General features: G+C 33.4%; 1 protein-coding gene across 2 annotated transcripts in view; it reads left to right on the top strand.

Moving 5' to 3' along the window:
- The window catches only part of LOC129228048 (rho GTPase-activating protein 45-like), a 190,887-nt gene that overhangs the window by 40,830 nt on the left and 123,454 nt on the right, over nucleotides 1-26,603 (top strand). For both annotated transcript variants that reach the window (XM_054862681.1, XM_054862682.1), the window contains exons 2-3: nucleotides 16,192-16,438; nucleotides 18,570-18,713. In XM_054862681.1, the coding sequence (XP_054718656.1) occupies nucleotides 16,192-16,438; nucleotides 18,570-18,713 (391 nt within the window). The remainder of the gene's footprint in view (nucleotides 1-16,191; nucleotides 16,439-18,569; nucleotides 18,714-26,603) is intronic.

Here is a 26,603-nt window from a genome sequence, read left to right as displayed (position 1 = left end):
GTGCTATATTTTATTTTTCCTTTTGTATACTCACGCCTCCCTTGACATTCGTCTATGCTACTGTAGGAAGTCGTGCCCTCCAGGTTGATCCAAATGATCTAATTTTAATTTTTGGATGAAAAAAAAATTTTTTTTTAATTGCTGGTTTCTCACAATAAACGGAATTTATTGCAGTAGTTTACCTTGTGCTATTTTTTTTTCTTTTTACTTCCTTTTACAAAAAAGGAAGTATTGTATTCGAGAAAAAAAAAATTCTCTCAAAAATGGGCCTTAATTTCCATTTTGCTCACCCCCGAATGAATGTTGAGGTTTTTTTTTTCGACCTAACCACATGTACATATGTACCTAAGAACGTACAGACACCCGAAATATCCATTTTGACGTTTCCCGAGTTAATTACAACGAGTTTTCTCGTGACGTCTGTATGTACGTATGTATGTGCGTATGTGTGTATGTATGTCGCATAACTCCAGAACGGTATGTCCTAGAAAGTTGAAATTTGGTACGTAGACTCCTAGTGGAGTCTAGTTGTGCACCTCCCCTTTTGGTTGCATTCGGGTGTCTCTAAAGGGGTCTTTTGCCCCTTTTTGGACGGAAATCATTGTTAATTTCGATGTAAACTCAAGTGGTGTTATAATTTGTCGGACACTTATCGATACATCGCCAGTCTTTTGGTCGCCAAGTTTTGTCACCAACTTGGGGACAAATTTTGCGATTTTTTTTTTAAATTTGGTTTCAAATTGGCCATTGTCGGTGATATTTAGAGAGTAAACTATTGAATCACATTAAAATTGCCAATAATGGGGAAATGACATTGAATTGGTGTAAAAGGAGGTCATGTGATGCACACATCAGCTCGTTTATTTTCTGCTTTTAACCATAGTTTTAAAGAAAAAGGGTATGCTGGTATTTGCAATTATTTGACAGTTATACAAGCCCTCTTTCGACAACAGCTGTCCTAATTCAATAGCGAAAGGGCGTCGCTAACCGAAAACAAAACTACCAACAACTACTAATCGAAACTTCAATTAATAAGGATTAGTAAGCTAAGCTTCATGTCACAATTAGATACAAGTTATAAAAAGCCGAGAACTGGATGCATATAGAAAGGGAAAATAACGAGAGGATTAAGATAGCATGGAAAAAAAATCAAGACAACTGCACAATCACTGAACTCAATAAAGTCTTAAATGAATCAACACCTTCGGAAGAAGATATCAACCAATAATGCGTCGTAATCTATCTGCGACATCGAATCGCAGATTTAATAATCAGCATCCATTGTTGCTGTTAAATGCTTCACTTAGCAAAGAAGAGACTAACTTATAACGCAACACCCTCCACACATCGTTATGTGCGGACGTTGAGCCTTAACCGGTGATACGCGACAAGCCGAAGGGTTAAGGGAATGAAAAAGATGAATTATACTTTCGGCCGACATAATGGTTGACATACAGCCCTAAGCACGACCGATTTCCGATCGCCACAAACCGTGACCGCCGTGATCGAGCGGTGGCAATAAACTGGACTATCGTTTTTCGGCGGCGACTAGCGCCATCTATTGGATACGGAATAGTGACATTTTTCTCAACTCATGCCTTTCTGGAAAGAAATATTACCTGACGTGACTGCGGGTATTAATGTGGGTACTGTAGCAGACGAAATCCGGTTCACTTGCTTTTATCTACAGTATAGACCTTTTTTTTTTTTTAAACAATGTTCGGATTTGGACAATCTCATTTATGTTTGGGTTGAAAGAGGATAAATTCTTAGATTTGCATGACGCCAGGAAGAGCTATCGGCAACGATATATTCTAAGAAATTAACAACAGCTATTCTAACAAATGGAATTTAAACTTCAGGCAATCAGAAGTCAATTTACCAGAGCTAGCCGACATTCAACTTAAATTTTGTATCGAACTCAAATTTTTTCGGGAGGGGGGGGATTCTCAATTTGGCTTTGAATTTTATCCCGAATGATAGAGAAGAGGCATCAAGGCATTTTTTCTATTTTTTTAAAAAATAGGCACATGGCAAAGTTTTTATTACCGGCTCCAAATTTGCTGAATCACCAGACAAAATTTGCTGAATAAGAACTTTTTATGAGGTCGCAATGATCTCCCATAGCAGCGCATCTGATCAATAGTCCGTTTTTCACGGAAACTGAAAAGAGCCTTGAGTGACGAAGCAAACGCCTGATGATATTATGCCACCAGATATGACACCAATTTGTAACTTCAACGTCATTACTTTCTTACTGATTGACTCACAGATAAGTTCCCAGTAGGATTTTACAGAAATTTGCTCAAATGTGAATAACTTTTTGGGTGACACATTACTGGCACGTGGTAATTAATGATAAGTAATTAAAAATGCCGTTTCAAAAAATTTTGCCCAGCATTGAAAAAAATATGTTTATGTTGCCGAAACAAGGCAAAACTCTGGACAAATTAAACAATTTTAATGATGTGTCTGGAAGCTAACAATAAGGACTTTATATCAGGGCTGCGGGGTCTGAGCGAAAACGACTGTCTCTGACTCCGTATACAGCTCTGCACCCCGAATAACTTTTACGATACCGTCTCTATTTCTTCTCCTCCCAATTTTCAATTTAAATTTTACTGGCTGCTTTAGAATAAACTGAAACATATTAACTGAAAGATATTAAGATTCACTTCAGTTGTTGAGTGTTAAAATCAAGAAATCATATACTTATTTTATTTCAAACTTTTTAGCACCAACCGAGCGTGTAGAAGAGCTTTTAGAGATAAAAAACACTTATTTAAATATTTAATTTTAAAGTTTTTACGTTTTGAGGTGTGACTGTTTGAAATTTGAAACATATTTATTTGTTACCTATTTTTCTTTGGAAAAAAAATCGGTACTGACTTTTGTTACATTAAAACGTTAATGTATATTGCACATAAAGAGAATAGTTTACTATTAATCTTTTTCAATATTGCTTATTTTTATATTCGAATTTAAAAGCACTTTTGAACAAGCACAGTGAGAAAAAAAACTTTTGAAAGCGCCCAAAAATATATGCTTGCTTAGATTGAGAATTGATATTAATTTGTTAAATTTATTAATAATTTATTCATTCATTTTTTCTATTTGGGCAACAATTGAAAAGCAGAAGTTTGATAATTTTATAATCACTATTATTTTCCATTGTCTTTACCAACACTTATTAACCGGATGCAAAACGCAGGGATTAGGACAGAGAATGTAAACTAAGAAATACTTTTTTAAAAAGAATGTAATTATAAGAAAAACGATTACTTTGACATCGTTGACTGCATCTTGAAGAAAAACTGCTAAAGGAGTATGTTTTACACTACAAAAAATCGAGATTGGTGCAAACTGTTTTAAAATATCAACTCTTTCATGCACGAGTCAAAGGTCTCACATGTTTTACGATTCAATAGACGATTCTTGAAAAACAATTATTTTGACATCTTTGACGGAATTTTAATGAACATTTGACGAAAGAGTATATTTTTCATAACAAAAACATGATGAAGCACAATATGTGTTTACATTAAATAGGGGTAACGCTTTTCACGACCGTAACCATCTTAAGTCTTAAGAATGATAACAGAGTTCAGGAAGTGTTGCATTGGAAACCGGAACTGAGAGGAAGAAAAAGAGAGACCGAGTTAAAGAATTTCTTTAAATGACTTGGAAAATATGCAATTCTCCTACAAATCGAAACTTTGTTAACTGGAGAAACATTGTACGGCAGAACCCTATCAACTACTAATACAGGGTAGTATAGTAGTTAATGGGGTCTTGCCGAAATGGGCAGGTAAGGAACAATAACTGCAAATTTTTCATTTTTTTTTTTTTTTTTTTTTTTTTTTTTTTTTTTTGAATTTTTGTCATCTATTGTACGTTATAGCTTCATTGTTCAAGCTTGCTTATTTGGTTTCCGCCGAAAAAAGGCGCGAAAACAACATCTAATTCCAACATTTCCCTGTCAATATTTAATCCAACACACATTTCTTCAAATATCTCGAAATGTCATTTCTGTAGATACTGCCATTTACCTACCCCCGTCAGTGTAGTAGTTGATGGGGTTTTGCCATAGTGGGCAGGTAAAGAGCAGGAATTTCGAATTTCTCTTTTTTTTCTTTTTTTTTTTTATCATGGTACGTTAGGTTTATCGTACAAACTTGCTTATTTGGATCCACTGGGAAAAGGAATGAAAAGAGAAAAACGCGAAAGAAACGTCTAATTCCCTACTGTTAGCATGGAATCCAGAACGCATTTCTCTAAATGTCTCGAAAAGATCCTCCACTTTTTTTGGTTCATTTATTTATTTTATTTTCCAATTTAGGAATAAAAAAACTAGATAAATATAAAAAACTTACAAAAAAGGCAGAAGTTTTAAATCATAGTTATTTCTTTTACTTTGTACACATATATGTTTACGAAACATTATTAGCACAAGCAGTAACTTTTCGTTTATTAACCCCCGACACACAAAGGAAGGGTGTTAAAGTTTGACGTGTCTATCTGTGTTTCTGTGTGTTTGTCTGTGGCACTCTAGCGCCTAAACGGATGGACCGATTTTGAAAAAAAAAAAAAAATGTTCGAAAGGAGAGTTGATCGAAAGTGTTCTTAGCTAGGTTGCATCTTTGGATGACATTAATTGACGAAGATATTAATTAAAATTCTCTAAAAGGTTTTTCGCGATTTTTGCAGTGAAAACATACTTTAAAATTTTCAAATTTAATACCAAGATAAAGAAAAAAAAATCTACGTCTAACAGAATGTGTTTGGAAGTGCCATGTTTCATAGAATTCGAATTATAACGTTTTTTAAGTAGATATTAATAACGGCTAAGCCTTTATTCACGCGATTGATAACCGAATTCATTGTTGGCCCACAAGGAAATTAAAAGCAATTATTTAAAATTTTTATCAATTGCCAGTTTCTATTTAATAGCAAATGAAATACTTGACATTCATTTTCTTTACTAATAATAAAGCTGAAAATCCCTCTGTCTGTCAGGATCTCTGTGACGCGCATAGCGCCTAGACCGTTCGGCCGATTTTCATGAAATTTGGCATAGAATTATTTGTAGCATGGGGATGTGCACCTCGAAGCGATTTTTCGAAAATTCGATGTGGTTCTTTTTCTATTCCAATTTTAAGAACAAAAATATGATAATATGGACGAGTAAATTACGAAATTATCATAACGTGGAACCGTAACATGGGCACAAGCCAATTGGCGAGATACGAAATTATCATAATGTGGATCCGTAACATGGGTACAAGCCAATTGGCGAGAAAATTCACCATATGTTATTTGTAAATATACAGGCGAACCAAAAACCTTTTAATTTTTCTATTACAGGCAAAGCCGTGCGGGTACCACTAGTTAATAATAAAAGGCTTTTGAAAGGATTTTCAATTTTCTCTCTTGATTCTACAGTTGCGACTCAGTCGAGGGTTTTTAAATTTTTTAATTTTATCGTTGCGTATTCATTCTTTAGATATTAGTAAATCAATCGTTTCTAAAATGTTTCTTCGGGGAAAGTTAATATGTACATAATCCATCAAAATCTTAAAGTAACGTGAGTTAAGTTGTTAGACTTGCATCAATTACCAATCATATGCTTTCAAAACCAACCTCAGCAAAGTTTTCTACTTTTATTTTTTCTTTTTTTTCTTTTCTTTTTTTTTTTTTTTTTTTTTTTTTTGCTGCCGCTAAAAATCCTATGGTTTTTAGTTTTTTCTGTCCCCCCCCCTCCCCCACATTTTAGTCTCATTCGCCGCCTTTGTGTCCATGGCAGTATAAAGCTTATGAGAAGTAATTTTAGAAATATGAATTGAAGGCACAAATGTATCTAATATGAAGGTGTTTAATAATATGTTAATAGGTCTGAGTTGTTCACTAAATTACAAAATTAAATATTTGTCAACGGGAAAATGATTTCAAATGATGTTTCAATTTTACTTTCACGCTTCTGTGCTTTTCCTTCTCTGAAGAAATAATAGTTACAACAATGTTATTAATCACTCATTTGCATGTTCTTACTCACATTTGGCAACGTATTTCTACACATCATTCTTGCACATCACAGTTTCACAATACCTCTTTCTCTTGCAAATGAAAACTTATATCCCCTTCAAATGGGTGTTGTTCTGTGTTTCAAACCTTGATAGCATGTGAAGTTAGTCTGTAATTTAAAATTTTACTTTTACTATGTAATGGCTTTTGAATGTTGCCAAAAATGCGTGCAATCGCGTTTTCTAATTATCTGAAGAAAGTGGTATTGTGAAACCTGTATGATTCAACGGTTCGTATTTGTATTTTGGTTCATTCTGAAGAAGACTTTTTGGGACGAAAGATGAAGTTTTAATAAGAACTTCGGATCTGGACGTGTTTAGCGCAGGCCAAAAAAAAAAAATCGTATAAAATTATTCGGTATTAAAAAAAGTATAAAATCTGGGCGTTTTGGAAAGCTTTTTGTTTTATCGTGAATGTATTTTTAAATTATGTGCCGCATAATAGTTAGTCTTTTATACAACACCCCATAAAGATACTAACGTTTAGATAATCAATTCCTTTATTTATTAACTTATCTAATTTTAGAGTTTAAATTCTTTCAAAATTTTTTTTTGTTACAATGAGGGCTGCTGAGTCGGTGGGAAAATAACCGACTCCGGCTCCTTTTGACCAAATTCTCTTCGATTCTGACTTCGCAGTCCTAGCAGATTTGCGGACTCGGAGGGAAAATAACCGACTTTGATTCAAGGGCGTGCACAGGGGGGGGGGGGAGAGAAGGGACACCTGCTGGCCCGGGTCCGAACCTGAAGGGGGCCCAATATTTTTAAAATGATGGGTGAAATATAGGGGTAAACAATACGGAGAGGGACCCGTAAAAGTCAATTGTGAGGGCCCCAAAATTTTTGTTCCCCTGCTCCTACTTATGGAGTTTTGAAGTCTCAACTCCCGACTCCAATTCCGACTCTGAAGATTTGTTTTTAATTCTCATAATCTGTTGTAGTAAAATTTGTGTAAAAAAATGTAATTTATCTCAAACTAGAGGATCCGACAGACGTTGTTCTGTTCAAACTTTGTAAATTGAAAACTTAAAATATTTCAATAAACTATCAAGTGTTTGAACCGTTTTGTTGAAAAAAATAAGTAAAAAGAAAATGTTTTAAGATGCTTGGTGTCAGAATGCGTATATCTCTACATAGTATAAAATGAAGTCTCCAAAAAGCGTCTGTGTGTTTGAACTCGCAAAACTCGAGAACTACCCGGCCGATTTCGCTGAAATTTTCACAGTTTGTTCCTTTAAGTCCTGAGAAGGTTTGCAGACCAGTTCGAAAACAATTCGATGAATAGTTCTTTTTTTATTCGAATTTAGGCCCAATTTTCACATAAATTCCCGAATATGGAGGTGAAAAATTACTTGCACATATTAACATTACATATCGTTGGAAAGAGTAGAATTTTCCGCGTTCTACGCAATTTATTTTAATGCTCTAACCGCATTACGGCGGGAGTTATATGCTTTATTTTAGCTCGAATTTGTTTAGGCTTAGCTGAAATTTAGGCACTACTTTCTTCATTAAATCTATCAATAAAAAGTGAAGGAATTGTCCCACAGCTTTCTTTTTGACGCCATTGGAAAAAGCGACCTTTTTTACTCCAGATCTAACTCGACCTATGGTCGGAAAAATAAGTTTTTATCCCGAAAGGAAAAAAAGTTACAAGCCTTTTAAAATCAAGTTTAAGAAATCTCTATTCCATTGAAGTTGTGAACCATTTCCTTTCGCATTTTAATTCCTTAAGTTTATTTTATTTTGTGTTTCCATGGTTACGCATTTTAAATCCATCTTTCTAGATTTAATTTCTTAAAAGTATTTTAATATCTGTCGTCATTGTTTAGAAGGGAAATCATGATGACGTTTTTTTATTTATTTTTTACGCCTGATTGTTGAATATACATCACTTGACACAATTTTTATTTTCAAGGTTGACCGGGCAAAGCCGGGCAACGCAGCTAGTTTATTACACATTGCTTTATGTAATGCCCACTGAGCAGTTGTTTTATTAACTATTTTTTCTCCCGTACTTGATGGTTTGTTCCTTCAACCATACTCAAAGGATAAAACGCGTCCTCAGATATTAAGTGTAAAAAACTACCCTTCTAGAACAAACGGGAAATCCCGCTGCAACATCCCCCATATGAAAAAAAAAAAAAAAAAACAATCGAAAGGATATCGTTTAAAAAAATGATAAAGGTAAAAACAGTTCTCTGAATAAGCAAAAGTCATTCATCCCCCCCCCCACCTCTCCCGATGTAAAATAAACACATTCTGCAACTAAAATAAATCAAAACTCTTTAAAAAACGAAAAACAATTCTTCACAATTTGAAATATTTCTCCAAATAAAGAAAAAATATAATAATTTACATTAACAGTAGCTTTAAAATGTAAACAAATGATCACGCAACTCTATTGTTTATAACCAAAGTCGCCAAGCTACCACGTTATTGTAATCCAGCCGATCAGTGAGCGAAGTCAACTCCGACCGATTGGCGGTCCGATCTTTTGAACGAAAACTTTTTTAACTTCATATATTGCCAAATTTGTTTTTTCCACCAAAGATAAAGATCTTCCACTGCACTGATCTTTTGTGTACAGAACTACCCTATTGTAATTTATCTGGACGAAAATAAAATTTGTTTCATCTTTAAATGTCATCATCTTTTCCTATAATAATGTACTGATTAGTTTGATAATCCTTAAAGTATTTTTGACCTTGTTACTAAAACTCAGATGGATTTCAGCCGAGGAACAAATGCTGCTAGGTACGGTACTTTCTGATAACTTTGTTAGGAAAACCTAAAGCACCAATCCGGTCACATGGTTTACTACGATGACAGAACACACGTTTTCAGTGAACCTTCCAGTACTTTACTTTAAAATTTATCACGAGACCTAAAATCGTTGCTTTCAAGAGAGAGAAATGAAAGTTTCACTCTCTCTCTACGTTTTATCTACTTCAATTGACAGTTAACAGTAGGAAATTTCATTACAAAAAGCAGAGCTGGCTTTCTCATCGTCTTTTGGCAATGGATTAAACATTTATTTCAGTTCTCTCTCAACAATAGGTTAAAATAAATATTAACCATTAGGAAGATATAACCATCCAATGTATGATTAATTAATTAACAAAAACTTTTCCGATTCGATCCATCACGCTTCGAAACCATGCTTGCCACAACTTAATTACACACAAAAAATTTGATCACAATCGGTCCAGCCGTTTAAAAGCCTTATGGTGAAAAACGTTCGCACAGAAGATTTTTATATATTAAGATAATTAAGTCATTTCAATTTTGGAACAAGTCATCGCAATTAATATTTAAATAGTGATTTAATTGTAGTATTGTTTCCATTAGTATTCAATGCAATTTTTTTATAGCTTTTTTTTTTTTTTTTTTTGTACGTGTGTGATTACCGAGTTACTGTCGATTTCCTTATTCGGGACTCAACTTGTCTTTTAGTCTAAGAGAGAATTTTTGTTGTTTAAGTTCGTATTTGCTTAATAGTATTATGTGTCCTCTTCATTTATATTAATTCATCTATCTTTCTTTAATACAAAACTTGGATACTTTTTGTGAAACTACATAACATACAACAAACAAAATACATAAAAATTAATCAAACATGTGACAGATTTTCTTGTTAGAAAAATGTTCCAACTGCGGTAATTAACTTTAAACTACGTGCGGAAAAAACACGTGATCAACAACGCACGATTTCAAAAACAAAAAAGTAAGTAATTCTGATTTGAAAACTCAACTAATGCAAAACTATAACGAATAAGGGCCGCCAACGAGGGAACTAAATTGAAGTAACAAAACTACTTCAATTTAGTTCTCTTCAACGAGCATGAATCAAATATTTTCAACTTAAAAAGAAACATCTCTGGTGCCGATGCAAACTTTATGGTTGTTCAATATCAATCAACAATATTGTTGATTGATACACATATATTGTTCAACATCTATCTCAACGTTTCATAAACTTTTAGCACTCATCGCTCTGTATGTAATCCTTAATTTTCGTCGCCCGTTTGGTTTCCTGGACAACCAGTTTCTACTTTAGTTTTTCATACCATCTGTATTGCCAGCTCTTTCATTCTTGTGACTTTCATAACCTTTTTTTATTTAATTTAGTCTGACCAAAAAAAAATATTAAAAAAATATGGAACTTGGCAATCAGCTAAGTTAGATGATTCCATCTGAATGAATCTATCAGGAGAAAAGGTAAAATAGCAATGGGATTTTGTTGCACGCGTTTTGTAATATCACAAATGTTTTACTAATTTATTGCACTTTCTTTACTAATAATAAAGCTGAAAGTCTGTCTGGATATCTCTCTGTCTAGATGTCTGGATCTCTGTGACGCGCATATCGCCTAGACCGTTCGGCCGATTGTCATGAAATTTGGCACAGAATTAGTTTATAGCATGGGAGTGTGCACCTCGAAGCGATTTTTCGAAAATTCGATTTTGTTCTTTTCATATTCCTATTTTAAGAAAATTTTACCGCGCAAATTATCACAACGTGGACGAGTAAATTACCAAATTATCATAATGTGAAACCATAACATGGGCAAGCAAATGAACGTAGCAAATTGGCGAGAAATTCATCATAAATTATTTGTAAATATACAGGCGAACCAAATGACCTTTTAATTTTTCTACTGCGGGCAAAGCCGTGCTGGTACCACTACTCTAAAATAAAATGAAGGTAACGAAAAGAATTTCTCTGGAAACATCAAAAAGAAAAGAAAATGTTTTTATTTCGTCCAGAAATGTGAAAGCAAAATGGTAAGTTTGAAATTATGTTGCAAAAAAGGTAGACTAGAAATTATGTTTATTGTTGTTTTTTCAATGATGTTTGTTGTCTCCCTCTCATCAGATGTAAGTTTGTATTCTCTCACGTATATATTTTTTTCTCCATCATTTGATACAATTCTGAGTTTTATTTGGTAAATTTAATCTTTTCCAGTAGCGTAACTATGGGGTCTAGTGCCCCCGGTGAACTAAGGAAATTGCGCCCCCATCAGGGGGTAACTCCCACGTGGAAAGTCATCGGAGGTCATTGTGACCTCCCAAAAAAAAATTTTTTGAACATTTTGTTTAATTGATTCGACAAATAGGGGGCAGCATTGTATTTTTTTTTCTTATTTTCTTTTTTAGGATTGTTTTCAATGATGTCCAATTTTCCTTCTCAGTAGATTATATGTACCCCCTCTAGCATTTTTTTTTGCGAGTTTTTTTTTTTTTTTTTTAATTTTTTTAAATCATTTTTCAAATTCTATAACCAAAAAAATATTCTTTTTTTTAATCAGTCGAAATGCCCCCCCCCCCCCCGGCTGCTGCTCCCCTGGCGAGAGCCACTCCTGTCAACCCCCCCCCCCCCCTAGTTACCCTACTGATCTTCTCACTGCCAAAACAAAATGTAGGCTCTTAGCGCAAATTATAAATTCTGTTGTGATTTTGTAGGTTTGTGACCTCCACATCTGTTTGATTATGAAAGTATTAGCTGTTCTTTCCTAATACCACGCTCTCTTTTTCTGGTATTACTCTTCATCTGTTGGCAGCGGTACGTTCGGTGTGAAACACGGAACATTACTTCTGAGAAGAAGAACGCTGATGCGGCATCATTTATGTAGGTCACGGACACCACAGACTTTTTCATCTCTTTTTTACATTTATTATTTTCTCTACCTGATGTTTATCCAACGATATTTTTTTCCCTTCTGTTCCTCTTTGCAGGGATTATGCCGCTGCCAAGATAGGTAATTTTTCATACTTTTCTTTACGGCTTGCTTTCGGGAAGCGTTAATCATCACTTCAATGTTTTGTTGACTGTCTCGTGGCAATTTTTAGTACTTTTTAATCTCTTTAACTTCTTCGCATAATGCTGAAGAAGCAATTTCTATCACAGACGTATTTTTTCCGGGCGAGAAGCTTTTTGTCACGGTTTGCAAAAGTTGTAGCATGCTTAAATTTTCAAAAGAAAAACAAAACATTTTTGCCAAACAGTGTTTACAAAAAACGTCGTAGTGAAAATCAAGATTTAGTTTCTAGTAAAATAAGTGCTGAAGTCCTGTATCCTTCAAAACTTTCTTGCATTCTTAAGTAGCCTGAATTTCATTTTATAGGCCCCCAATTTTTAGGGACTCCTCAATGACTAAAATTGTTTTAATTCTAGTCTATCAATCATGAAAAAGGAAGGCGATTAAGATTTGCTCTTAATCATTTTATTTTTCTGCTTACTAAAGGTGTAGGAAACTCTGCCTTTAAAATCCTCAAATAATATTTTTTTTTCTTTCTTTGCAAATCATAATTAAAACATTTATAGCAATCCCTTTAAATTTTCAGAGCAAATAAAACTTTATCCTTTGCTTACATTGTGTTTCAAAAGAATGAACTAGTTGTAATTTCACTATTGTTTCTTTATTTTCACTATTGTTTCTATTAAGTTTCATAAATTAAAATGTTCAAAAACTTTAAAATCTTCAAAAACTAGTTTTTTTTTTTCTTTCTTTGCAAATAATTATCTAAACATCAATAGAAATTACTGTAAGCTTGTATTGCGAAACATGATTTTATCTATATCTTGTGATGAATTCAAAAATAATGAATCATTCGCCATTTTGATATTGCTTTGTTTTTTTACAATTAATTCCATTACGTTTCAGAAATATAATTGTTCAAGTATATTAAATTCTTCAAAAACTATTCGTTCTTCTTTCTTTGCAAATAATTATAATTTGGTAGAGTATTTGATTAATTTGGTAGAGTAGTTGAGCAAAGCAACACCCCTGGCAATTCGTCACTCCACAGGCTGCCCGTGAATGTTTATGCTTGTAAGTTTTGTTTCACTGAGAAGAGATAAAATGGAGGGAGTACATTCGTGAAGCAAAGATCCCAAGCCACTTGATAGATTTTAAAGCAAATCATTGGAAGAAATCAAGTTTATTTCATTAGTTTCACGCTAAACACGTGAACCATTCGTTGTTTTTGAGTCACATGACTTTGCGTCTTTGCATCAGCTTTTGCTTAGCCAATGATTAGACTTGCTACCTTCATTTACTAATTCCTGCTCTAAGGTTTGACTAGAGAAAGCCCGAAAAAGTATTTGGTCTTTCGTTCCCCAACACCTTAATCGGGTCCTGCATATTATACACATAAATGACTAAAATTGTTATAGTTCTAGTCTATAAATTAAGGAAAAGGAAGAAAATCAAGATTTTCTCTTTTTCACTTCCCAATTTTTCTGTTTACTAGAGGTGTAAGAAGCTCTGTACCCAAAGATTAGTTTGGTCGAGTAGTTGAGCACAGCAGCCCTCCTAGCAATTCGTCACTCCTGATTACCCGTGAATGTTTATGTTTGTAAGGTTTGACTTACAGAAGACCCAAGAAATTCTTGTGTTCTCCAATATTTAAATCGGTCCCTGCATGTAATTCGTAAAAACTCACCTAAAAGTTAAAAGTCAGCAAAGGTTAAATTTGAAAGTTAGCTGAGGAACTCCCTTGAGCCTCAGTGCAAATTAAGCTCTAATAAAAGTAAAAAAATTAAATTTTTCGAATTTTTAAATGTCGCCCCAGGCCCTTGGTTTTAAGGCTATTGCCTGTGGTAGCTTATATACTAATAAGGATTATTAAAACTACTCTTTTCTAATCACTAAAGGAAATATATTATGCTCCAAGGTATTAAGTTGCAGGTGATTATTGTTCATCAAAATTTATAACGCGTGAAATTATTGGGATGCGTTATTTTTCCAGATGCGTTGCAAAACAATTATCACATTTTAAGCATTTTTTTAACTCAGTAATTAAAGAACGTTTAGTGTTTTCAACGCTTTCAAGTTAATGTTCTGGTTTTTAAGGGATTTTATCTTTTAGGAAAGATTAAAATAACATTATTCCAAATGCATAAAACATCTTCGACCTTTTTACGTACTTAACGTCATTAACATATAGAATACAGCACAAAGCTTTCCCTTTTACAAAGCAAGCTTCAAGGACGAACAAAACGTGAGTTTTTGATCGTCTGTCAAAACGGCGATAATGTGTGAAAAATCAAAACAAACTACAAAACGTGACACCAGGTACGCAGTCTTTCTATTTATCTTTCAAACAGAAACTTCTACTTCGACTCTAATAACGGATTTTCGCTTGGCGTAACGTTCGGCCGACAACTTCTACTTCTTCCTGCTTGCGCTCGTCAGGGACGTTTTATTTCCCCTCTCTTCCATCAAGGCGAAATGGAAAATGAAACGGCGATCTTTGCTCTTTCCATTTATTGTGGTTTTCTTTCAGTTTGTGATACTTATGAATGGTTGCAGGATGTGAAAGAGATTCTGCTGTTGTTTCTGACCAGCGGGCTGCGGACATTAGTTGGTTTTGCAAACGGATTTTCGCCATTTTAACGATGCTGGAGAGGAAATCATTAAGGACTAGCGCTTTATTTTGGGGGCGAAAACGTGTTTGTTGGTCAGCGGAAAACGTGTTGAAATTCATATTTTTTCAATAAAAGTTCGCAGATTGTTGAATTAACTGTTAGAAATGCACCAATGTCAGTCAGATATATGATTTCCAAAACAGGCGACAAGGCACTTTCAATGAATGCCGGATTTAGACTGAGGGTGGGGTGTTGGGGAAACAATATGGGGGGGGGCATTGTTTTGAAAGAAGATGCAAAAAGGTTTAACAGCCACTATGCAAAGAAAGGTCAAAATTTGGAGACCGAACCTTAGTTACTCAGTTCTCCAATTGACTTTCCAATGATGCGCTAATTATCGAGGTTGCTACTAAAATGTAATGCTCACTAATTTTTAGAAAGATCAAAAGTGCAGAGTGAAAAGAAACATATAACACTTTTACCTTGACATTAATTCCTTATATCGTCGCCTCAGAACAACAGTAGGATATCTTATTTTTGTTTCTGAGATTAGATGTCTTACGGTTGCTCTGAGGCGACGATATGTACATCATAAAAAATACATTGTAGCTAGAACATTACAAGCTAAAGCTGACCCATTATAAATCATTTCGTTTTAAGAGAATTTCCACCTCATTCACAGTATAATCTAAAAAAGAAGCTTTTTTTATGTGTGTTTATTTATTGGTTAATTCAAATATTTTACACTGATTTTATTCATTTATTCATCATTGACGAATTGAAATTTATCCTCGTTTGGCCGTTTTTGATGATTCCTTTGACTTTTCAGATTACCAAGACAACGAGAATGAGTCTAGCTCGTTGTTTAACTATTTATTTAAAGAGACTGATTTTCGTCGTAATGGTTACAAATCGTCAGTGTTGCGTTCATTATGCGTCGTTTTACCTAATCTAAAAAATCACCAGTCATAATAATGACCGGTGCGAATTTATTCCACATTTTTATTCCCTTTTTAGAAACAAGAAACCTAACGAATAGGGTCTTACCGCAATTCGTGGTGGCGAAAAATATAATTTGAATTCAAGACGTCAACATTCAAATGAATGTCAAGGGCTGGATTTTTTTTTTCATTTAGTTTTATTTTTGTTATTATTATTTTATTTTACATTATTTCTTAAATTTTTGTTTCATTCATTTGTTGTATTTGAATTTATCGGTTTTTTCCCCTTTAATTTTGCTTCTTGAGTATACTTTCGTGTTATTTATTTACGGATTCATTTATTTCATCCTTTTACTAATTTATTGTTTTTATTTTAGTTTGTTCAAATTTCCTTATTCATATCTTAATTTCATTTTTTCAATATAGTTTTGTTTATTATGGATACATAAACTAGTTAATATTTATGGATAACAATAATTAATATTTGCAAGGTTCTAATTTGCGTTATATGTGGATTTCAATAACAACTCGAGCTCGGTTATCCAAGTGGTATTAGTAACAAAAAACAACAACGTGTGAATTTATTTATTTATTTATTTAATTTTATCAATTTAATTAATTCCCTTTTTTCCACCTTTCATCAATTATTTTTCATTTCATTAGACTTTCATTTTACAATTTCATTTACTTGCTTATTTCCATTGCCCTTCATTTGAATTTCATCTTTATTTATTTACTTCGTTTACTTACTCATTAAAAGACATCCCTTCTGACCACGTTCACCTCCCTACTTTCAGAGCTGTCCGTCTGAGGAGGCGTACACGGTCCGCAGGGTCAGCGCCCGCATGGAGGGGGCGCCGGATCCGCCCCAGCAAAGCCGCAGCGCCAGCGCAGCGCGCTCGCTGTCCGTCAACTCCGTGAGCAGCGAAGGGTCCGCGGAGAGCCATGTCGTGGAGCAGGAGGACATCATCGTCCTCACACATGACGTCAGGAGTTTCAAGGAGGCGCTGGGGAAGCTCAGGAGGATCTTCCACCCGGAAAGAGGTAAAGGAGGAGCTCATATTAACGGTTGTTCAGTTTCGTTGAGTTAAAAATGTTCGGGGGGAGTGGGGGATAGCAGTCAAGGGACAGACAGACAAAAGATATTCTTTTATGGAATAGCATAAACTTATAATGCTGAAGATATTTTGAAACAGCAAAGGGAATAAGTGTCTATTCATCAGTTCATCATTATCAATTGCAACATTAGACGCTTATGTTATTCAATATTTTTAAAAAAGTTACTGACAGTCAAATCGAATTGAGTGTCAGTTAATGCAGTTAAATTTATCGATTCGGCATTATCAACTTCAACATGATAAGATTATGTTATTCAATCAAAGCAGAGCTTCTGTCTTCCAGGCCCGCAACTACAAATTTCTTTTTTTTTCTTCAAATATTAAAAAACAAATAATTTTCCCAAATGGGTTTGGACCCTCAATCGTTCAGTTAACGAGCAGTAACGATGGGGCCACGGACACTTTGGCACAAATGAATTGTTAAACTATTTTATCTGACCAAAGGCTCTGCGCATGCGTGCCAAAGGTAGCAAGAAGAAAGCATTTCTATGATTTTTTTTCCTGCTTTTCAGTTTACTCCGGTCATCAACGACCCATAAGAAGCATAGCTTCAAAATTTCAGAAATCTTTGGCCCTTGCCTTTTATTGTGCTGTCATCATTTGTTCAATTCCTGAGAAACTTCTTTAAAAAAAACGGGCGAAACTCTTCGAGCAATATCCTGCTGCCGTCAAAATGAGAGTTTAATGAATGTAAAGTCATCCTACAAAATCTTCAGCTTCATAAGCTCATGATCTCTGCATCTACAACTAGATTCAAATTCGTGCATTTTCAACGTTGTTACTATTCTTGAAAAACTTGTAAAACTTGAATTTGGCTCCGAAAATCATTCATACTTATATAAAAGTTACTGCCCATTTCGACCAATATAGAATTGCATTTGTTATTTCTTTAGTTTTCTCCATTTGTTAATTCTAAATGAGGTAGCTCTATTCTGTATTAAAAAAAGCTAATCTAACACTTTTTTTCTTCTTTTTTTTTGCGCTTTTATAATCTATTGTTTGTTAGCTTCATTTTACAAGATTGCTTATTTGGTTTTCGATGAAAAAACGAGATGATGTGTGCATCATATGACTTCCTTTTACACCAATTTAATGATAATAGTGCCTCTGAGTAAGCAAGGAAACACTTTAATTATTTAGACCCCTTGTTTGCCACGAACCGATGCAAAAAAGCACTTTGCAGAGATACATTTTCCCAATATCGACAGTTTTAACGTGATTCAATGGATAACTCTCTAAATATCGCCAATAGCCAAATTGAAACCAAATTCAAATGTTTTTTTCGCCAAATTTGTCACCAATATATCTTCAAGTTGGTGACAAAACATGGCGACCAAAAGCTTGGCGATATATCGCCAAATTATAACATCGCATCGCTTGAGTTTGCATTGACATTGGCAGTGATTTTCCCCTAAAAGGATGTAAAAGACTTCTTTTTGAACATCCGAATATGTACAACCAAAAGGGGAGGTGCACAACTGAACCCCACTAGGAGTCTACGTACCAAATTTCAACTTTCTATGACTTACCGTTTTTGAGCTGTGCGAGATACGTACATACGTACATACATACGCACATGCAGACGTCACGAGAAAACTCGTGGTAATTCACTCGGAGATGGTCAAAATGAATATTTCGAGCGTCTTAGGCATAAATGACGTGCGGTAGGATCGAAAAAACCACTCAACATTCATTCGGAGATGAGTAAAAAGGATGTTGGAAAGGAAAATGGAAGTTATATATGAAAGCAGTTATGATAGATTGATATAATTTGGAAGAAAATCGGTACTGCTAAAGTACTTATCCTATAAAAGCCATCGCATAAATTGATTTTGTATATGAACTTTCATGCTTTTCATCGCAAAAAGTATAAAAAGTGCTGAATTATTTTTATTTATAAACTAATAAACGCAAAACTGATTTTAGTAGCAGTCTTGAACTGTCTTTCGGTTATCTGTCACACTGTTGGTCACGTGGATGACGCATAATTGGAATTGTAGTGGATTCTTGGTGAAACTCTACACCTCGTTTTCTGACTGAATTTCTTCATATTTCAGACAAAACTGAGACGATGCGTGTTGCCGCCCACGAGCGCCTGGGGGAGGTACTACGCATTTTGCGTAGCATCCTGGAAAAATATCCTCCAATACAATCTACGGAGCTGCTCATGACTGCTGGAACGCTGATCCAACAAGTGAAAGGTGAGAGATTTAGTTTTCACCCTTACAATATCCGTTGAATTTGTTTCCATAGTTGTATTATTTCTTATTTCATTCAAAATAAACTGGATCTCACAGTAGGGGGAATCTAGGGTAAAGCAGAAATATTGGGACATAGCGAAATTGCAAAATATTTACGTAGTTTGTAGCGCCATCTATATTTCAATATTTTAACTCTTTAATTAAACACATAGTTGATTACAACAAGAAAATAGATACCTATCAAGACCAAGGTACATACAAGTCATTTTCAAAAATGTATACACACGTGATAATATTTTGTAGTTAATAAAAAATAACTTGTTATTAGAAAACTTCACAAAAAAATTAAATTCAAATTTAAAATATAAATTCAGATCTACTATTGTTCAGTACAGTATTTATTATTTAATATTAGGCATGTTTTGATTTATTCATTTAGAAAAATGTAAACCTCATTATCAAATATAAATAACTATTTCACTTTGCCCCACATTCCCCTACACGCATACCGGTCACTTGACTTGTATTCATTTTCTTTGGCTTTCTGCAAATGCAGTTTCTAGTTTTGGAAGTGGGGCAAAAATTGGAGATGATCTCGGACTCTCCTTCGGTGTTTTCTGAATTGAAGTCCTAAAGCGCAATATAACCAGTTAACAACCTCACTTTTCTGCCATACTGTTGCCAAAAATATAAATTTTTCCGAATCCTTTTTTTTTTTGTATTTAGGGTAGACCGACCAGTGAATGAACAGTTAAGCACAATTTCATTTTTTAAAAATCCTAGTAATTTTAAATTCCATACTATACAGATCGTGATAGCTAAAACATTTATAGATATATAAATATCTCTAAAAAAATCACGGGAACTTAAATGGTACCGCTTCCGACTTTTTTAGGTGTTTAAAGAAAAAATGGCACAACGACCCAGTGAATGAACACCTCGAACCAGTAAATGAACACAAATTGGTCCAGTGAATGAACATGATAAATTTTGATTCAAAAAGAAACTAAGTTTCTTTGAGATCTATCTATCTATCTATATGACTATCTATATCTATTTATCTATCTATCTATTTATATAACTATCTATATCTATCTATCTATCTATATCTATCTTTTTATATCTATACCCATCTATCAATATACCTTTCTATCTATTTTTCTATCTATCTATCTACTTATCTATCTACTATCTCTATGTCTATTTACCTATTTATCAATGTACTTACCTATTTTTCTATCCATCTAACTACTTATTTATTTATCTAGCTACTTATCTATCTATCTATCTACTTATTTATCTATCTTTCTACTTATCTATATATCTATCTACTTATCTATCTATCTATCTATCTACCTAACTATCTACCTATTTATCTGTCTGTACATCTAAATATCTACCAATCTATTATCCTAATCAATCTATTTATCTATCTATCTACCTGCTTTTTTACCTGTCTATATATCTACCTACTATCTATCTCTATATCAGTCTCTCTACCTAGCTATCTATCTCTATATTAGTCTCTCTATCTACCTATCTATCTATTAACCACTACCTATCTATTTATTTATCAATAAATCTATCGATCTATCTATCTACCTACCTATTCTCTCTCTTTGTATATATATTTCTATTTTTCTATCTCTAGATCTACCTGTCTATCTATCAAGAGAGATAAAGATATAGAAAGATAGATGTAGGTAGGTAGGTTAATATACAGATAGAGATATAGATAGATAAAAGATAAAACTCAGTAAAAAGTGCATTGTTTACAGAGACAAAAATAAAGAAATTATAAAATATATAATGAAATACATAAATAAATAAGCATATAAGACTATCTGCATTACAAAAAAGTACGAAAATGAAAATATCTCAAAGAAACTTCAAATTTCTTTTTAAATCAAAAGAAATTTTGCCATTGTTCATTCACTGGGTTTTCGCAATTTTTCGTACCCAGTGACTGAACACCTCTCAACCTGAAAATCTACGCATTCTGCATTGACTGAAACAATTTAAATCCATAGCCTAAATATGTATACTTAATTTTTCTTTCGTAGAGTTAAAAAATAAAATTTATCGATAAAAATAAAATGTATCAAAATAATTGCTAGCACGAAATCAGCCTTATTATTTTGAAAGAGAGAAAGAACGATTCACGGCAGTAAAAATTTCAAATTTTTTCCAGGAAAAAAATGCGTATCCAAAGTAACTAATCAGGTGTCAGCTAGCTTAAAATATCAATAAAGAAAGCTTTTGTAGAGAATTTATTCAGAAAAATAATTTTGGAAGCTTGTTTAAAAAAAAAAAAAATGACGCGCTGTTCATTCACTGGGTGGTGTTCACTCACTGGTCGATCTACCCTCGGTTATATGAATTCAAATCAACAATCAAAACTGTTGTAGGTATAACACACATTATAACTTTTAACAGCGGAGAAATTAAGATATTTTTACTAAAAGTTGTTTTTTCCCCCGAAGAATGAACTAAACTGAAAAGAGCTCTTTACAGAAAATAAATGCTAGAAAAGAGCAAGTTTTAAATGTATTTTTATTTTCATTTTAGCAGTAGAGAAATATATTTTTAAACAAGAAGATAAGTAGGCGACCGTGGGATGGTAAAGCGCAGCATCTGCATTTTTTTTTTCTTTCTTTCTTTTTTTTTTTTTTTGTCATTTATTGTACAACTTTGCTTAGTTATTTCCCGAAGAAAATAAAGCACTAAAAAATACTTTAGATTCCAACATTTCCCTACAGTTAGTATGGACTCCAAAACGTATTTCCACAAATATCTGAAAAGCCTATTTCTGCAGATACTGCGCTTTACCATCTCATGTTAGTAGAAGTCAAAGTCACAACGGGGACAAAAAATATCTATCAGTATCAATAGGTTTTGGTCTTTTATCAGTAGGACACAAAACTTCAGCTAAGATTTTGAAAGCATTGATAGTTTTATAACTGTTTAAAATGGGGGGGGGGGGGGTAAGCAGAAAGGCGTTAGCTATTCGGTACCAGGAAAAAATACCTCAAAAATCAAGGAGGGAAATAAAAGTGCTTTTAAGAGTGGGAACGTCATTGCAAAAATTGCGAAGCATCACATGGTTTTGAGGAACTAAAAGCATCCTCAAGATTTGAATTTTGACATTGCGTTTGTACAAGTTTGTACTTGTATTATCTTCTCTTATCCCCCCCCCCCCCCTTCTTAAGTTAAATATCATTTTCATAACGGTTTTTGCGTGCATGTTTAGATTAGAGTTTACTATATAAAACGTCATATGTGTGTCTGCATACGTTTTTTTTTTTTTTTTTTTTTTTTTTTTTTTTTTTTTTAAATATGTTGTGGTTAGAATGAAAGTGGCGTGAGTTACCCTAACCTAATTTCGTGTAATGAAAGGTTTTGTGAATACCTCTGTGAAAAAATCAGGACCATCAGTTTTTGCTTTAAGAGAGGAATTTGGGTTTAAACATGAAGATTTTTGTTTTTAAAACGCTTTTATTAGCTTCACCTGTATGTATGTATGTATGTATGTATGTATCTTGTAACGGAATCTTGCAGCTCAAATTTCGCCCACTTTCTGCGATCGGATTCTTTTGAAATTTGGCACGCTCAGACCCAATGACAATGCAATATTCTATAATCAAATTAATTAATTAACTCTTTTAATTGTTAGTTTCCTCCAATTTTAATCAATATTTTGGCGTAAATCCAATAATGTGAAAAAGGAAAAATTTTAAAAAATACATTAAAAATGCTCGCAAAAATTATTTTAAAATATCTACAAAAACCTTTAATTTTTCTGCTTCAGACGAAATTTATTCCAATATTCCAAGGTAATTAGAACATGAAATATAATTGTTTTTAAATAATTTCAAGCGAAAATTTAGGTGACCCTTCAACTGGAAATTCATTGCTGATCAGAGCATTGTTGAACAAACTTTTATTCAAATGTATCTCAAATTTTCAAAGTAATGTACTGTCTGACCATCGATTACATGGAAAACTAACCTCCGGTTTATAGGCGGAAATGGACGTATCTATTAGTTTATAGGGCTGTTCGTTGGTTTGTTTCAGATATGCACTTTTGCCTCTCTATTATTTAGTCTTAGTTTTGTAAAAATGAAAATTTGCTCTCAGCAAAATTTTTTAAATCTAAAGTATATTCGATCTATATTCTCATGGCAAAAATTAATTGATTTATTTATTCACAACAAAGTTTTGAGCTTACCATTTTGCATTCATGTTCCTGAACGAAATGAAGATATTTTATTTTCTTTTTGTTGTTTCCATGATAACTATTTTTATTTCTCCTTATTTTATTTATCAGAATGCAATAGATGAATAAGGCACTAGTGAAATTATGAAACGCGTGCATCAAAATCCCATCGTTATTTTCCCTTCTTCCCTGCTAGATTCGTTCAGATGGAATCGTCTTTACTTGGCAGATCGCCAAATTACATACAATCCGTGGTCAAACAGTAGATATGATTTCCGCACACAAACATCGATGATTGAGATGGATTAGCTTGATTAGACAATTACTCCACAGGCAATTTATCAGCGAAGTTGAATATTTTTAGACTCGGCTATTACATTTTAAGGGGTACAGTTGCTCTTTTTGAAGTTCGAGGGATCACGTTTCGAATGCCACCCGACACCTTTAGTCGCGTTTTTTGGGAAAATTCATGAATATAAAAGATTTTGAACAATGTTGAAATGAATATTTTTTCGCAAAACAAGTTAAACTAAAAAGAAGAAAATAAAATAATAATTTAAAAAACTAAAAAAACACGCTTTCGTAGCAAAATGAACTAAAAAGAGAAAAATAATCTTTGGATGATAGTAGTTGACCAATCACTTAATTTTAATGTAATACAAAAAAGCGTGGGGGGCTTCTTATCAGTTGTCTCGAATTTCCTCCATTTGTTGTCCAAGCAAAAATGTAAATAGACAGCACCCCACAGTTTTTTGTATTACATTAAAATTAAGTGATTGGTCAACTACTATCATCCAAAGATTATTTTTCTCTTATTAGTTCATTTTGCTACGAAAGCGTGTTTTTTTAGTTTTTTAAATTATTATTCTATTATTTTGCATTAAAAAGTTAATTGTAACTTGTTTTGGGTAACTTTAAATGACTTAAAACAGTCATTTTGCATTTACGATGGGCTTTGAAAGAAAATCAAATAGCTGCAAAGGCTGACATCCGTGAGTGATATGCTCCTCCTAGCAGAACATTGGGGCTGCTGGTTCAATTAACAGCATGGAAACCTGGCTTATGCTACTGTCATTCTCACCTGAAATGTGGTTTAGGTTGGTGGACAACTTATTAGTGATTATGTATGTACATTGCAAAATGCAAAATGAACATAGCAAAAATGAAAGAGTGCAAAAATTTTCTTACTGATAGGCATTTGGTGATATTTTGATAGTTGAAACGGTAACCCTAACTCCAGTGGATTAACCCTAAAGTTCAGTAGATAGCGTTCATTGTTGACCATTTTGTCGTTTCTTCATTATCCTAAAATGACAGTATTACCAGTAAAACAGTCAAGTTACCGGATTCAGTTCATCCCTGTCAAAATAAAGCATTTCCCTGCGTGTCAAATATTACTAAAAATTATTATCAAATTATTATGCCGTGGCACGAGTTTTCACTGTTGATGACGTCATCGTTACGCGATCATTCGCTATTATATGAATGAGGATTATTCAAAAAGCATTAATTATTTAAGAAACGTGAGTTATTCATAAAAAATGTAAAATAATTAATGGGTAGCTTTATCATCAGAAAACAGGAGCAATGGCTTATGTCATTACATTTGCAGGTTTCAGATTCAAAAGAAGTCGATTGAATGTAAGTCAGCAAATAGACTTAAATTTCTGGTGAAACAAAATCTATTTAATTGTACTTGTCTAAGCATATTGCTAAACAGTGTTTTAAAAATTTTTGAACATGTATTTTATATTTCAATTTGTTAAGCTGTGTTCGAAAGAACTTTAAGCAGATTCTTTCCAGTACACGTTGATAATGCGTAACACAACTGTACTAACTCTGATTCTAGTCATTAAGTAGTCGTACATTGAAAGAATTGAAATTAACGAGGTTACTGCTGAGTTATCAAAAAATACAAAATCGGTAGTATTTGTAATAAATGAAGTGAAACTTAAATACTAAAGAAATAAAATGTCTTAATTAGTGGTTGGAAAAACTACATTTTTTTGTAGCGAACTACAGAACTACAACTACTTTGCTACAAAAGTAGTTAACTATTACTACTTTTTTTTTAATGTAGCAACTACAAACTACTTTTGAAATGTAGTCGCTACTTCGCTACTTTTCAAAAAATAAGTAAATAACTAGCATACATACTAGCGTGTCCCACTAAAAATAGAAGTTAATTTTTCAAGTCGCATACCCTCTTATATTTTTCCTCGTATGTCAATGCAATTGTGAAAGAAAGTTTCATATAATTTGAACATGTGCCGATTTGCGTCTGAAAGTGTAAACCAGCACTTGTATGCTAGGTACAATAAAAAAAAATAATAATTTGAATTTTGTCATTTTGAATTTAAATTATGTTTTTCGCAATCACGAGTGTTTGTGTATGTAGGTGTGTGTGTTTATGTGCGTGGGGGGAGGAGTATGTGTGTTTGTGCGCAGGGGGGTATGTGTATGTGTGTGTTTATATCTGTGTGCAGGAATGAGTGTGTGGGTAGTTGTGTGTATGAGTATTTGTGTGTGTGGGGCGGAATGTGTATGTGTGTGTAGGCATATGTGTTTGTGTCTGTGTGCCGGCATGAGTGTGGGTAGTTGTGTGTAGGTGTCTGTATGTATGCGTGTGCGTGTATGTGTATGTGTGTGTAGGCATATGTGTTTGTGTCTGTGTGCCGGCATGAGTGTGGGTAGTTGTGTGTAGGTGTCTGTATGTATGCGTGTGCGTGTATGTGTTTGTGTGTGTGTGTACGTGCGTGTATGTATGCGTGTAAGTGTAGGATATTGACGCAACCTGGAGATGACTTTCGCTAGTGGAGCAGCATCGTGAGGCGGCCGGTCGACGCTGATGCTGCAGAGAGTGCTGGTGGGAAAATAAAATGATAGGACCTCAAAACACTCAAGTGAGAACAATAAGCAATCGTGATTGCTCAAAAAAAAATTTTTTTTAGAAACTCGAAATTTCTGTTGATAAAACGTTGGCCCTATACCCCACATGTACTACAAAAACATTTATTCAAATTTAAAAATGTTTAGATATCCCTCACTTGACCTAAAATTTATAATTTTCGTCAAAAAAAATTCACTTTTTTACATTTATCTTTAAATTTAATTAAAATATCAAGGTCAAAAATTACTAGCAAACACATTTTCAGATCAATATTTGCAAATGAAAAATTTAAAAAAAATGATATAGTATTTAAAATAAAAAATTTAACTTAACCGTGGAAAAATCAATTTCTTCGAGCACTATGTGCGATATTTAAATACTGCAGGACACCAAAAATTCTATTTAACACGTGAATTACTTTTTCTACTGTTTATATTTTTCAACTTGATAATTTCGTAAAATTTATCTTACATTTAAAAAAATATGTATCGCACAAAATATCAATTTCTTGAAGTAAAATTTATAAATTTTAGGCCAATATACCTAAATGTTTTTGTGGTGCATGTGGCCAACGTTTATCAACAGAAATTTCGAAATTCTAAAAAAAAAAAAAAAAATTTGGCCTAGCATTACAAGTTCTGGCTTACATATTCAAACGGAAGTCGGAACTGGTTGCCGGTTGTTCAAATTATATGAAATATTTTTTACAAATATTTTGACGTAAAATTAACTACTAAAAAAATGTAGCTACTATAGTAGCGTCGCTACTTCCAACCACTGGTCT

Source organism: Uloborus diversus, chromosome 8 (assembly GCF_026930045.1).
Source record: "Uloborus diversus isolate 005 chromosome 8, Udiv.v.3.1, whole genome shotgun sequence".
NCBI classification, from domain to species: domain Eukaryota; kingdom Metazoa; phylum Arthropoda; class Arachnida; order Araneae; family Uloboridae; genus Uloborus; species Uloborus diversus.
Note: the sequence above shows the minus strand (reverse complement) of the source record. Positions and strands in the feature narration are given on the sequence as shown.